General features: G+C 43.0%; 1 protein-coding gene across 13 annotated transcripts in view; it reads left to right on the forward strand.

Annotated features, from left to right (window-relative positions):
- BLTP1 (bridge-like lipid transfer protein family member 1) overlaps window positions 1-14,453 on the forward strand; it is a 341,411-nt gene that overhangs the window by 283,509 nt on the left and 43,449 nt on the right. For all 13 annotated transcript variants that reach the window (XM_088452258.1, XM_088452264.1, XM_088452266.1 and 10 more), the window contains 4 exons: window positions 4,549-4,747; window positions 5,114-5,320; window positions 13,094-13,273; window positions 13,349-13,486. In XM_088452258.1, the coding sequence (XP_088308384.1) occupies window positions 4,549-4,747; window positions 5,114-5,320; window positions 13,094-13,273; window positions 13,349-13,486 (724 nt within the window). The remainder of the gene's footprint in view (window positions 1-4,548; window positions 4,748-5,113; window positions 5,321-13,093; window positions 13,274-13,348; window positions 13,487-14,453) is intronic.

Below are 14,453 nucleotides of genomic sequence, written 5' to 3' on the forward strand. Positions count from 1 at the left end.
GGGGAGGTAATGGGGGAGTGGCAGCAAAAACGCAGGCTTGTTGCGACCGTTTCGGTCACTAGCCCCGGCATCTTACTTGCATTGGGAATTCTGAGCAACAATAGGCCCAATGTCAAATCACTGAATTTGTTTCTTATGCCACAATCTAGTTCTCACAGTATATCTTCTGAAAAGTGAGCAATAATTCAGAAGTGCAGTACACCTTATACAAAAAGACTCATTCTTTTGACTTTTGCTCAGGTTACATGACTGTTGGCGAGTAGCTGGTTTTGTCAAGTGGCCCCAGTAGAAATGTTACCAACAACATTGTTACACTATAAAGTGCTTAGCCCCCTGACACCTATCCACTTTATTTGTATGAACAAAATGCACAGTCCCCCGCCACACGTGAACAAGAAAAACTGTATTAAAAAAAAACGTATATATGTCAGAAAAATTATTCTGACTTCCTGTTCTTGATGCAAAGAGGTCCGATGCTATTTGTATTCTTAACATATCCAAGCTCAATGGGAAAACTGGGCAGGACCGATAGAAATGATATAATATTGGACATATATGTTGGCTCCAACTTTGAATAATTAGGCCAGCAAGCCAACCAATAAGAAACATGCGATTAGATATGAACTGTCTGCACCTGGTATTTCATTGCTCTGGGGAATACAACTATCTACTGGTGGTTTGCAGCATTCTGGTACTTATTATTAATTAGTTGAAGTACCTTTGTGCATCCAAGGATAGGGCTCCAGTGGAGGGGGAATGACTGGGAAAGTAGAACGGCTCTCTTGTGGAGAGCCTGATAAAGATTCATTGACTAAGTGGATAAATATGACAGCGATTAATGTATCGGTTATCTTCATATTAAACAGTGTTCTCATATGTCTTGGTTTTTTTAATGAGGAAAGAAAAGGGTCCAATGAGGAATAAAAGCGAGAATTTAAGCAGATTACCAGTTCATAAGCATAAATTGAATTAGCAATTGTAATGGGATGATATCCTTACCTACGAACAGTGGGGGGGGGGAATAAAATTTAATTATACAATTATTAATGACCTGTTTGGGAGTTACTGTATGCAGTGAATAAATGATATATGGGAGACAAAAAAAACAAACAAATAGGAACACTATGTTATGGGTTTATTGGCAGTGCAGGTATAATTGTCAGTTTGATCAGAGGAACACAAAAAATGAATAAAAAAATAAAACAAGCTAGGAACGCATATACCTCTTTTTTATAACTTCTTTCCCCTCTACCAGAACCCTGACCTCGTGTGCACCATTGTGGTACAATTACTAATCAGAAACATGGCAAACATTTCAAACTATTTTGACCTCTGTGGTCCTGATATAATTCTCATGATATGTTCCTATTGTCCATAGAGAAAGTCAGACCACCATGCTATGCTGCTAGTTATTTAAATAAAGAAATTAGTCTGTTACCTGTAAATAATGTTCAGTTTCTCTTTGTTATCAGTATGTTATGGTATTTTTGTTTTGTCAACTTAATTTAAGCACCAGCATGGTCTAATTCTGTTACTGAAGCCTACTGTACAGGCGGTGAATATATAGGGAATGAAAAAAGCAGTAATATACAGCTATCACATGTAATGGTCTATACAGTGTATGAATATTTTAATGCACAGTTTATATAACTAGGCCTGTATATATAGGAACATTAAGTTAGGGGTATGTTAATTTGTAAAATATAGATTTCTATTTTTAATTTGATGTCTGTGTTACTTTAAAGAGAGAATAACCCATTATTGGACATTATGGGCCAGATTCAATTAGCCACGGTAATTTGCTGCGTGAGGAAAAGGGTGGTAGCCTCTGGCTTTTACGTCTGAGGCTATTCAATTACAACCCATTTTCTTTGTTCTGGAAAATTGTGGCTAACACTTATTAACCCATAAGTATTCAAAGCTATGGGTTAACGTGATCGCGGCACCCGCGATAAGAGCACTTACCGCAGATTTTTGTTCGAGTCTCTCTCTACGCCTGAGTACAAATTTGACTTTAGGGAAAAGAAAGTCACACGGTGCTAGGTCTGGCAAATATGGAGGGTGTTCTAGCACTGCTATCTGTTTCTTGACCAAAAACTGCTTCACAGCTAGATCTGTGTGGGCTGGTGAGTTGTCCTTATAAAGGATAAAACCATTTATCCTCAACTCTTCATGCTGAGTCGACAGCCAGCTATAACAATTTTCAATTTTTTTCCGCATTTTCATTTGTTTTTGATGTGCAAGGCCTTCCAGGATGATCATCAACTTCAACATTCACACGACAGTCACTAATTTTTTTGTGCCACTCAAACACACGTGCACATGACATACATTCTGCCCCGTAAGCATCGGTTAGCATACGGATAGATTTGGTAAACATTTTGTTCAATTTAACCTAAAAATTTAAAGTTACCATGTTGCCCGACTTTTGAACTAAGTATTTTTACGACACACAGGAAAAACTAAACTTCCTTGACTGCTGTGTAATAACAAACTATCTGTCCAAAAGGAGTGAAACTTGCAAAACCGCTCTGGGTAGTCCCAAGTCAATGGTCCCCCACTCCACTTTAACTCATGCAGTATGGTTTATTTTTTACAAGTACAGTCTTGTTATTTAATAGCCACACCACGTACATACTGTAGTAACAATGATGGCACATGTCTCAAAATAGTTTTTATGTTGTATCTTCTACAGAGGTGTCCTCATACATCTAGCCTCTTTGCGCGTTAAACAGCCCTTCTAGTCACGCCACGCCATGGCGTCGCCATGCCGTGACTCTGTAACGCTGTGCGTCTTTTTGTGCGTCTTTTTACCTTTAATGCGACTTATTCCCACAGTGATACGAATAGCAAGCACAAATGATTAAAATGATATGCAGCATGCCTATGTTCTCTGTGCATCTGCGGGTGTATCTGCATGCGAAACACTACGTTAGTGTTACAGCCGCTGACACTGTAATGTAGCATTTCACATGCAGATACACCTGCAGATGCACAGACAATATAGGCATACTGCATATCATTTTACTCAGCAGAAGCTGCTTAAGCTAGCTATTCATATCACTGTGGGAATAAGTCGCATTTAAAGGTAAAAAGACGGTCAGTGCTTACAGAGTCACGCCACGGCATTGCATTTGAAGGTAAAAATTTGCACGAAAGATGCCCGGCGCTACTGAGGCACATGGAGCTCTCGCGTTGTGTGACGCGACTTGTAGAGCATGGAGGATAGATGTGTGTGGACACATCTGCACATACACCATCTCCTTAAATATGAGGATTCACTAAACCGTTCATTCACTGAACAATTCACCCTAATGTGAATAGAAATATTTGAAATGTTTTATGTTTTTTTTTTTTTTTAAACCTTGTGTAGACTGTTGAAGGTGTTATTTGGGCTGCTTTCACAGCTCTTCTGTGCTGGAAATGAGTGAAAGCAGCATGGGAGCTCAATAGTCGCTTCGTTTAGGGATGGCCACTGGAATCTTATGGTTTGATTCTAGGTAAACAATGGTTTTCCAATTGTCCCCCGCTGTTTTCAAAGTGACTCAATGGCTGTGCTTTTTTTTTCCCCATTCACAAACAATCTAATTTCTTTTGCCTGCACATGAGAAAAACAATCGATGAATAAGTCAACTAATGGTTTACAAACAATGGTGGCAACTCCACCGCAGCTATTCAATGGGAGGCAATCGGGAAGCCGACTGCCTAAATACCGGCAGCCGGCTTCCCGACTGTCTTATCCCGGCAAGGGTGAAATGCCGGGCGTCTAGATGTAGACGCCCGCATTTCCCGACGCCGGGAGACCGGCGCCCGGCATCACGATCGTAGTGATGCCGGGCGCCGCGAGCGGACAGCCGTGGGGGGGGAGGGTTAGGTTTAGGGCTCCTGGGGGGGACTTAGGGTTAGGCTAGGGGAAGGGAGGGTTAGGGTTAGGCTAGGGGAAGGGAGGGTTAGGGTTAGGCTAGGGGAAGGGAGGGTTAGGGTTAGGCACCCCCGGGGGGGACTTAGGGTTAGGCACCCCCCCGGGGGACTTAGGTTTAGGCAGCGGGGAAGGGGGTGGTTAGGGTTAGGCACTTGGTGGGGAAGTTAGGGTTAGGCACCCCTAAGGAGGGTTAGGGTTAGGGGGGTTAGGTTAGTGGATACTTACCTATCCACGATCGGGATTTCCAGCGCTGTCGGGCTTCCGCTGCGTCGCACTCTGCTCCTGTCGGCCTGCCGGTGACGGGAATCGAACCGCCGGCCATGCGGCTGGCGGTATTTCATACCAATTCCAAGCCTTCCTTCCCATGGCTGTCCCTACCTCTGGTCAGGGTTGAGTGCGTTTCTAATAAGGGGATCAGGAATATTCAAGATACTGGAAGAGCAGCAGCACGAGACCCCTTTCCTGCAAATTAATGAATGTTGCTGGTGCGCTATAAAACAGCACAGACAACTATAATTCCCAAAAATTATTAAAAGTTTAGAAAAGCTTTGTTAAAAAAAAAAAAAAAAGTATTATTCAGCTTTGTTGCTTCCCTGTGATTCAGCCTAAAACTACATCCTTTTTAGCCTTCTCAGATCAAGTTCAGTTGCCTGCCAGTTTCACGTGTTGAATGCATGCTGAAGCTACCGTCCTTAGACCTGGTTTTCTCCTCGAACCGAAGTGAGCTAGAGGCACTGGGAGCAGCTCACCCCTCAGATATTAGTGTTGGTAATCTCTCCATGCCAAGTGGATTAAAAGCAAACCTGAGCAAATCAAGCATGGCAGGTAAACAATATATCCATTTTTGGATTGTTCAATTTTTTTTTGTAGTCTTCAAATTTGTAACCACGTTTTGTTTTCTTATGCATGTAAGTAAAGAATTGTAGTATTAAGTGTCTGTCAACTTGTGTTAATTAAAACCTGTTGAGTACTGTAGTATATAGTGTACAACAGGGAGACCTGTTGTAATATATGGTAAATACTGTATTTTGTATTTGACTCGCAATTAATGTAAAAAACTTTATTCCAAAAAGTAATACAGGAATTGCGTATCAGTCTCGGTAGCCCTCACTTTTTTGTAAATTGTTCTTTTTAGTGCTACTGAAGAAGTTCATGATTTTATTTTGTTTTAAGTATGATGATTTCTTGCAGGATCATCGCCCCCAGGGCTAGGCAGCCCTCTAGGGAGAACACGACACAGCAGTAGCCAATCAGATCTAACCAACTCAAGCAGCAACTCATCAGGCCTGAGCTTTACAGCATGCATGTCCGATTTCTCTCTCTATGTATTTCATCCTTATGGAGCTGGGAAGCAGAAATCTACAGTCAGTGGGCTTGCTCCAGGTTCCAGTGGTTTAGGTATGATGTTTAATTCAATAAAGTAAGTGCATAGTCTTCATCTGTACTGTCCCAACCTGCAATATCTTAATTTTTCTGTATACATTTGAGGTTTTGAGCCAAAGAAAAGGGAATTCTTAGTGACATTTTCTTTGGAAGTTATTGTCCCTTTCAGTTTAGACCTTTGTGTTAAATGAGAAAGAGGACTGGTCTTAGAAGTGTCTTGCTAGGACTTTCCCCGCCATTACTGTGTTAGTAAATTTCACTTCACAAGTCTCTAGCTTGGTAATAAACTAATAATTACCAAATGTAATTTTAATACATCTTGCAGATTAAATCTGCCAATAAACATAATTTAAAGAGACATTTATTTTAGTTTTCATTTTAGTTTTTTTTTCTTTTTGCTGGTGTACCTTTTTATTTTTAATTTAGATTTTTTTCTTTTTATTTTTGTAATTGGAATGTATTTAAGATCCAGAGTGCATAGTCATACTGTACCTAATCCCTACTCCTAAATATGTGCTTAGCTACGCAAGAATAGATTTTTTTAAATAGAATTTCTTTAACAATATATATCTAGTGAATAAGAGGGTATATATAGTGGTTATAGTCTGCTTCCATCTTCTGCTGGGCATCATTTCAATATGCCAGAATGAGCTGTAATCACTTGTTGCAACTCTGCTTATAAATAATGCCAATGCAGGCTTGCTCTTACTAGACATGTGCGTGGACCCCCATGTTTTGTCTCTAATTCATCGTACTGTTTTGGTTTTGTATGTGGTTTTTATTTTTTTAAATAATAAAAACAGCTAAAATCCTGTAATTTGGATCTATTTTGTGCCTACAGTAGTATTAACCTCAATAATATTTATTTCCAATCATATTCAGTACATTTAGACCACCTTGCAGCTCACAATATTGTTTTCATCCATATTGGCCAAAGGCTGCAACAAGCTGACTGGCTAAATTAAGCGACAGAGCAGCAGCACAAACACATGCCAGTTTAAAAAATAGAACATCTAGGAAACAGCGGAACTGCAGTGGCAGTTTAATTTAAATTATAAGACGCCATAGAATGTTTTCATTAATCAAGAACTAGATCAGAGGCCCAAGGCCAGCACAGGTAAATAGAGGTGGAGTATTTAGTGGAAGCCAGGTAAGCATTGATTAAAGTGTTACTATAAAAAATGGAAAACACTTTTAAAAAACAAGCATCCAAAATGGATGGCATTGCAAGATACAAAACAACATGAATGCCCCATTAATATACAATGCCTGTCAAACACACACAATCTTGGCAAATCACATAATGAAAAGTGGTGCATGATAGAATTGTCCTTGGGCCCTCCCTTTTGTTTTATATTAAAAAGGGCATGCATAGTTTAACAAACCAAGCACTTCATTTGCAAGGAATGACACTTTTTGTGGCTGAAGTGCTTTGTTTGTTTGGGTCCCCACACAAAACAATCTACCAATGGGCTTAAGTTGGATAACAGTGTTGTTAATCATCACTACAGTTCAAATATGTAATTATCATCCACACCCTTATCAGTGTTGTTAATATGTAATCATCATCACACAATATTAGTTCATCCCCACTGGAATCCACCGTTACAGAAGTCTGTCTACTTTGTTGTAATTGGCAGCCGGATTCTTCGTTGGGCGTAACATTATCTTCCAGAACTGTCCGCTGTCTTCAGCCCGGGTGTTCAAAATTGAGAAGCAGTTTTCCTAAGTTGTCAAGACGTCCATGCAGGCGAGTGGGCACTGCATCCAGACATCTTCTAGCTATTATTCCGTCTCTGGGGCCTGCCGGACAGCGACATGATGATGGCGTCTTGTTACAATCATCATCAACTTCCAAGGTATTGCTCCTTCACCAGGGATCCAGAAGCTCTCCTGGTAGATGCACTAACGGTTTCTTGGACCTCCCCTCTGATTTATGTCTTCCCTCTGATTTATGTCTTCCCTCCGATCTCAATGATTCCTTGGGTCCTCTGCAAGTTCAACCTGGAGGGGGGTACCCTGATCCTGTTGGCTCCTTATTGGCCTCAGCGCGTGTGGTATGCAGATCTCCTGGACCTCTTTATCGAGACCCCACTGCGTCTTCCACTGCGGCCGAATCTTCTATCTCAGGGTCCATGTTTCCGTCCAGATCTGGCCCATCTCGTTTTGACGGGGTGGCTCTTGAGCCATCCATCCTAAAAAGCAAAAGGATTCTCCAGGAGGGTCGTTCAGACCATTCTGCAGGCTAGGAAGCCTTCCTGGGCATGTATTTATCACTGGGTTTGGCGTATCTATTTTTCTTGGTGTTCGACTAGGGGTCTTAACCCCAGGTCTTTCCACCTTTCCCGCATCCTTTCCTTTCTGCAGTCAGGACTGATTTGGACCTCTGGCTTTCATCCTTGAAGGTCCAGGTTTCTGCTTTGTCTGTCCACTTCCAAAGGCAGATAGCTCTGTTGCCAGAAGTTCAAACCATTTCCCAAGGGGTTCTCCATGTTCAGCCACCATTTGTGTCTCCTGTGGTTCCCTGGGATCTTTTTTTTAGTTCTCTGAGCCCTCCAGTTGGCTCCATTTGAGCTGATGCAGACAGTGGATTTGCGCTGGCTCACATGGAAGACTATGTTTCTACTAGCCATTGCATCGGCCCGGAGGGTGTCGGATTTGGGCACCCTATCGTACTGTTCCTTGTTTTCCATTCTGACAGGGCTCGTCTGGGATTACTTTCCAAAGGTGGTATCCCGCTTTCACATTAATCAAGAGATTGCAGTTCCTGCATTCCAGACTATGGATTTTTCTCAGCCAGAAGCTTCCTTGGATGTGGTAAAGGCTCTCTGGCTTTACGTTAAGAGGACCATTGAGATTCACAAGTTGGACTCTGTCTTTATATGACGTTCATATGAGAGGCTGGCCGGCTACTAAGCAGACCTTGGCCCGCTGGCTTCACTTTACCATTGGCCAAGCTTACTCCTTGGTGAACCTTTCTACCCCTGCCGTAGTGACAACCAACTCCAACCGGTCAGTGGGGACTTCTTGGGCAGCACACTGTGGGGCTACTGCAGAACAGCTCTGTAAGGCTGCCTCATGGTCGTCTGCTCATACCATCATCAGGTTTTATGTCTTTGATATGTTTGCGTCCTCGGACACCGCCATCGGGCGTTCTGTGCTTGCTGCAGCTCAGAAGCGTTCCCGCCCATATGGGATAGCTTTGGCACATCCCAGTGTCATCCCTGTGCCCCCTAGTGGAGGAGACAGTGATCGCAAATACGCGTTATAGAGCGTATTGTACTCGATAATGAAGACTAGGGACCCACTTTTGCAGAATAGGTGGGTCTCCAGGAGCGTGCTGTACTGCGGCCAATCCCTGGTTCCTGATCATATGACTTATGTCTCCCTGGCCCGGCCAGGGATGAATATAAAAAGTGGAGGTGGAGCCAGCCCTCTTCAGCGCCTTACGTTGATGCTGCCGTACTGGGCACCCGGCAGGAGGACAGCCCCACTATGATGACTGCCGTGGCTGCCGACTGGAAGATGGCTCCAGCGTGATGACACCCCCGGCGGGAGAGCGTCCCCGGCACCCAGCGGGAGGACAGCCCCAGCATGATGACGGCCGTGGCACCCGGCGGGAAGATGGTTCCGGCACGAGGGCGGCCCAGAACCCGTTGGGAGGACAGCCCCGGTGGAAGGACTGCCCGGGCAACTAGCGGGAGGACACTGTGCAAGTAAATTTAATAAGCGGGTGGGGGTTGGTTTGGTGCTGCGGGTTAATGGGTGGCTGTGCTGTGGCAGGTGGGGGGCTGAGCATAATTTCCTGCAGTTGCTGGCACTGCTGCTGCTAACAGTGAAGAATGGCAGACGGGCAGCCAAAAGGGGGTAAATTTAGCAAACACTGTAGGGGTGGGGGTGAGCTGCTGCTACTACTACTACTTTAAGCTACCTTTCTATCTACCCTGACCCTCTCCCTAACCTTAGCACTGTCTGCCCCTAACCCCTCCTTGCCCCCCAGTACTGCACCAGCTGCTATCTACCCTTACCCCCTCTTTGCTCCACAGCACTGTCTGCCCCAACCCCTCCTTGCTCCCCAGTCCTGCACCAGCTATCTACCCTCACCCCCTCCCTACCGCAAGCACTGTCTTGCCCCTAACCTACTCCTTGCCCCAGTACTGCCGAAGCTGCTACCTACCCTTGCCCTCTCCCAACCCCCAAAACTACCTGCCCATAGCCCCTCCTTGCCCTCCAGCAGTGTTGTAAATTCTGTATGCAGTTACCCTGTCCATACCCCTGCACTGTTTGCCCTTACTCCCCTATACCCCCAGCTCTACCCCAACTTCTCCCTGTCTTTACCCCCAAGTTCGACCCCATCTGCTGCTTGCCCTTAATCCCCTCTAACCCAACTGCTACCTTCCCCCAGCACTGTCCCAACTGCTTCCTGCCCTTACCCCCATAATATGTAATAGCACCCAGAAATCGTGGAATAGGACCCCACATATTTAAAGCGAGGGTTCCCTGGGACTTGCAATTTTTTTTTGCTTTGCTTTATCACAGGGAGACTTATGTTCTTACCTGTTGAGTCTTTTTCTTTGGCACAGGGCGCCCACCCTGGGTGGTGTTTCCTTGGTGACCGGTCCAGCTGTACTATCCATGAAGTGCCTGGTTCTATATGTATGCCAGCCTTCCTTCTTCTTCTCCTCTGCCTCGCTCCTGCTGTGGGCTTGCAAACTAAACTGATGGCGGAGTATAGAGGAGAGGAGCCTTGGCTTGTGGGTAATAACTATTTGGTGGCCAGACTCACCTCTCCAGGCTGTGCCCCCTATGGAGTCAAAGAAAAAGACTTAACAGGTAAGAAAATTAGTCTCCTTTTCGCTATGATATCCCTGAGGTTTTCAGGTTGACGCCGGTATGACTCTTAGTGATATAGAGAGTACTCTGCCTGTGAGTGAGCTGGCATTGTGTGTTCAATGCTGCTGCTAAAGACAATACACCCACCCAGTGGGCTGTCACAGGCATTTCATTTTTAGTTTGACCAGTACCACCTGTCCACATATCTTTGTTTAAGTGAATAGCGAGCACAATGGCTTTTTCTAGGCCATGAACATTTTTATTTTATTTTTTTTAACATCCTGGTACAGGCGAGAACTTGCTTTTCTGGTAAAATTAAATTGAGAAGGAATTTCGTAGTAGGGACACTGGACCTCAACTAACTGTCTAAAACCAGATGCATTAATGTCAGATATTGGACGAAGATCTACTGCTAGCATATGCTTCATGGCTTCAGTGATAAGCTGTGCAACTGGATGCAGCTTTCATACTTGCTTCCTCTTGCAATGGATTGTTTCACAGTCAGTTGTTGTTTGAAACTACTAGTCTTCTTGGTTCCCTTCTGTGATGAACATTCACCCCCAGCAGCAGCCCTGGCGCGCACGAATTCTTTGCAAATTGGAAGCAGGAGGACTACCTCCAATTTTTTGAGGAGATTGATGATGAAGGTGTTGCAGATAGAGATTGCATGTGCTGGGATCTATCCATGCTGCTGGCAGCTGATGCTAGACTGCTTGTTCTTATTTTTTACCAGATTTTTGAAATGTTCCCAAATAATTTGCATGAACTTGCTGCAAATGGCATAACAGGGAGGGGGTTCCTAGATGGTGGCCCTACCTCTACCCACTTTGGCCTCACCAACAGTACAGATGGCTTGACAAATGTTAGGATTTAGGTAAAAATAATTCCACACGTAAGAGGTGGCTTTTTTTGGTCTTATTGCCAGGCATGACAATGGCCTTCTTATAACTGTGTCAAAGTAAGACAGCAACCAGCGGCAGCAGTTCTTGCCAAACAACATTGTTATCCTGAATTTGATCAACATTGACAGTAGCGTCAGATACACAAGTATCCCCCTCATCATGTTTCATTTCCACAGTTCATCCTCAATTTTGTCACCATCTTTGCTTTTACTGCTACTCATCCTCACATTTGCAGAGGGGGGCAGAAATGGTGGAAGGCGGCTTCTCTAGGATTACAGTGTCAGAAATGTCAGGCTCACACATAGCACTTGTGTACACCTTAGGGTTAAATCCAATTGATAAGACACGCGGTTTCAGTGTGTTCATTTGTGGGAAGTCGTTACGAGTGCCGCCTTACAAAATATGGTTGTATTTCCCTCACAGCATGAGAGGTAATTAGTAGGGCACCGGATATATAATCTTTACATGTCATTATTTCATGGAGCTGCTTGCACTCATGTAAACCGTCCCAACGTTAGGGGCCAAAGTGACAAACCAATTGCACGTTATTTTGCTGAAAAAAGGACATCAGATCTACATGCTCAAATGCATGTTGAGAGATCATGTACCAAGTTTAGCTGGGGTGTTGACAGAGGAAAGAAACTGCTACAAATTAATGAATTTGATTACTTCAAAAGGACTAAATGAAAATAATAATTTTAAGTTCTTCTTTTGATTAGGTCAGCAGTTGACATTTTGCATATTTAGCTTTTTTGTTTATAATTTTTAATTTAATTTGTTATTGTTTTAGGATTAGGGCAATTATATTCTTACTTTTTGGTGGTATGGTTATTTTTGGAATAAGCATATCTAGGACATTTTTGTATATGCGTAAGGGTTATTTACAGCAGGAGAAATATATGTTCTTAAGGTGCCCATCCACTTGTAGATGCGGGGACAATGGCACGATTACGACATTGTAATTGTGCCGTTGTCTCCCTAGGGGTGAAGTGCATACACTGAACGTTCAGACGTTCAGTGTATGCACATCAGTCATCCCGGAACATGGGCAACCTGACGACGGACGTCATGTTCGTCATGACCATCATGTTCGGGAGATGATAGATGTCGGAAACGACCAGCGGGCGCGTGCCTCGCTGGTTGTTTTAGACATTTAAATGCCCGATGTTCATCCGATAACTCAGCGATTTTACGATGTCATAATCATGCAATCGCTCATTATTATCTGCAACTGGATCGGCACCTTTAATCTAGTGCCCAGTGTTGATCTTTTATTTAGGCACCTAAGGCCCAATTGTGAGCTTAATTTGTCATCATCACTGTATGCTATTCAATTGAGCCATTACGTTCAATTATATGTTTATTTTTGCTTCCCAATGTAGAGCACTATTTATACATTATGGCAAGTGTCTTCTGGTAAGTCCGTGATTGGAGGATTATTTGAACATGTGCGGTAGCATGATATGCATTCTAGGCTGGAATGCAGTAAGTTGCAGCATGACTGGCGTGTAGTCAGTGTGCGCTGTTCTGCATTTGAGAATTGAGTGGTAGCGCGATATGTGTTCCATGTTGGAACGCAGGAAGTGACAGCACGGCTGACGTGCAGCTATGTATTTGCCAATTGTTAATGGAGTTTTCCCTCACTTAGTCCATCAATGTAAATGTACTGCTATTCTTTGGTATCCACTACTCTGAATACCATCTTTGACCTTAATACCACCTCAAGAAAGAATACCAGAAGGAAACGCAGCACTTAAACTCTGGACAATCGAAATGAATCTAAAATATAATGTGTATCATATATTCACAATAAAACACACATTTATTTTATTAATATAACCAGCTCATAAAGGACCTGATTTAGAGTTGCACATAAGTGCAGATGCTTTTTGGTGCCACAGATAATACAGACATGGAAATGCAAGTGTACAGATGCATCATATGCAAACGTTGCATCTTTACGTTCAACCCAAAATATGTAATCTGTTACCTGACACAGGAAAGTGGAAAACCACTACCTAAATGTTTCAGCAATTGTACTTCTTAATTGTAGGTCATGTGGATGAAGAGCTTACATCCGTAACAGGCCGAAAGGACTCCCTCAGCATCAACCTGGAGTTTGTCAAAGTCAGTTTGTCCAGAATGAGACGTTCTGGTGGAGCTTCTTTCTTTGAAAGTGTGTCTGCTAATAAGACTTCAAATAAAATGGACACCACTTTAATAAATATCTCAGGTACTATATTTTTTTGAGTGGACTGTCTAGTTTTATACTATGCATCAGTATGCTGATTTTCTCTTTGTCCTTCAGCTGTCTGTGATATAGGCTCTGCTTCCTTCAAGTATGACATGCGTCGCCTTAGTGAAATTTTGGCATTTCCGAGGGCATGGTACAGAAGGAGTATTGCTAGACGTCTTTTTCTTGGTGATCAAACCATCAATTTACCAGGTAAGCTGCAATATGTACTATAGAACTATATCAACAAAGTAAAATGTATGGACAGCATTCAATTAGCCATGAACGAGGTTGCATCAGTTTGTAATGGGTAAAATCCATGGGTGCAACTTATTGCTGTTTAATTATAAATTATTACTATGTTAAATTAATTAAGCTAACATAGGTTTCAGTGGAAATGAACACAGCTTTTAGGTCGCAGCTCCAGGGTAGGGGAAAATTAAGAAAGAAATACTTACTGTAATGTAAAAATGACTGGACACAGGGCAGTACAAATGGGACACACCTCCCAATGAATATGTAATGTATTTAGATAGTTTTAAATAGGAAATTTTCTGTAAAAATCTTAAGAAATGGGTAAATGATGTTGACATGTACAGTACATTGTTGTGTTGTATTGTGGGAAAGAGGTTTTGAACTTGTGAATTGGAGTTACAAGTCTTTTTTTCCCATCTTTATATACACACTTAAAATCACTGTAGAGGCATTTTACCCCAAAATATTCTAAACACTTTATTTGCTGAAATACACTTTCTGGCTGTCATTTTTCAATCATTATTGAATTGTGTAGATATCAGAAGCGTGCTTCATGAAAATAGCCTGCCAGGTGTGCATTAATATAACTCAAGACTTCATACTGCGGAACTCATAGCTAATTGAATTTGGCCTGTATGTCAAGATATTTTTCTTCTTCCTCCACTAGGGGGCACAGGGATGACATTGGTGCCCAGACTCTCCTCTCCAGGCTATACCCAAACGGTTAATGAAATTCACCCACAAGCCCAGGCTCCTCTCCCCTATACCCCGCCTCCAGCCAGAGGCGACCAGTTTTGAGTTTGGTGCCAAGGCAGGAGCTGGGCACTTTTCTAAGCGGGGGACTGTATTAGTGGTCCCCCCGTATTTTATTTACTTTTATTTTGTAGTGTTTTTGCATAAAGTGGGCAGTGTAAGGCTCCCACTG

The sequence above is a fragment of the Taudactylus pleione genome, unplaced genomic scaffold (assembly GCF_031769625.1).
Source record: "Taudactylus pleione unplaced genomic scaffold, aTauple2 ptg000036l, whole genome shotgun sequence".
NCBI lineage: Eukaryota > Metazoa > Chordata > Amphibia > Anura > Myobatrachidae > Taudactylus > Taudactylus pleione.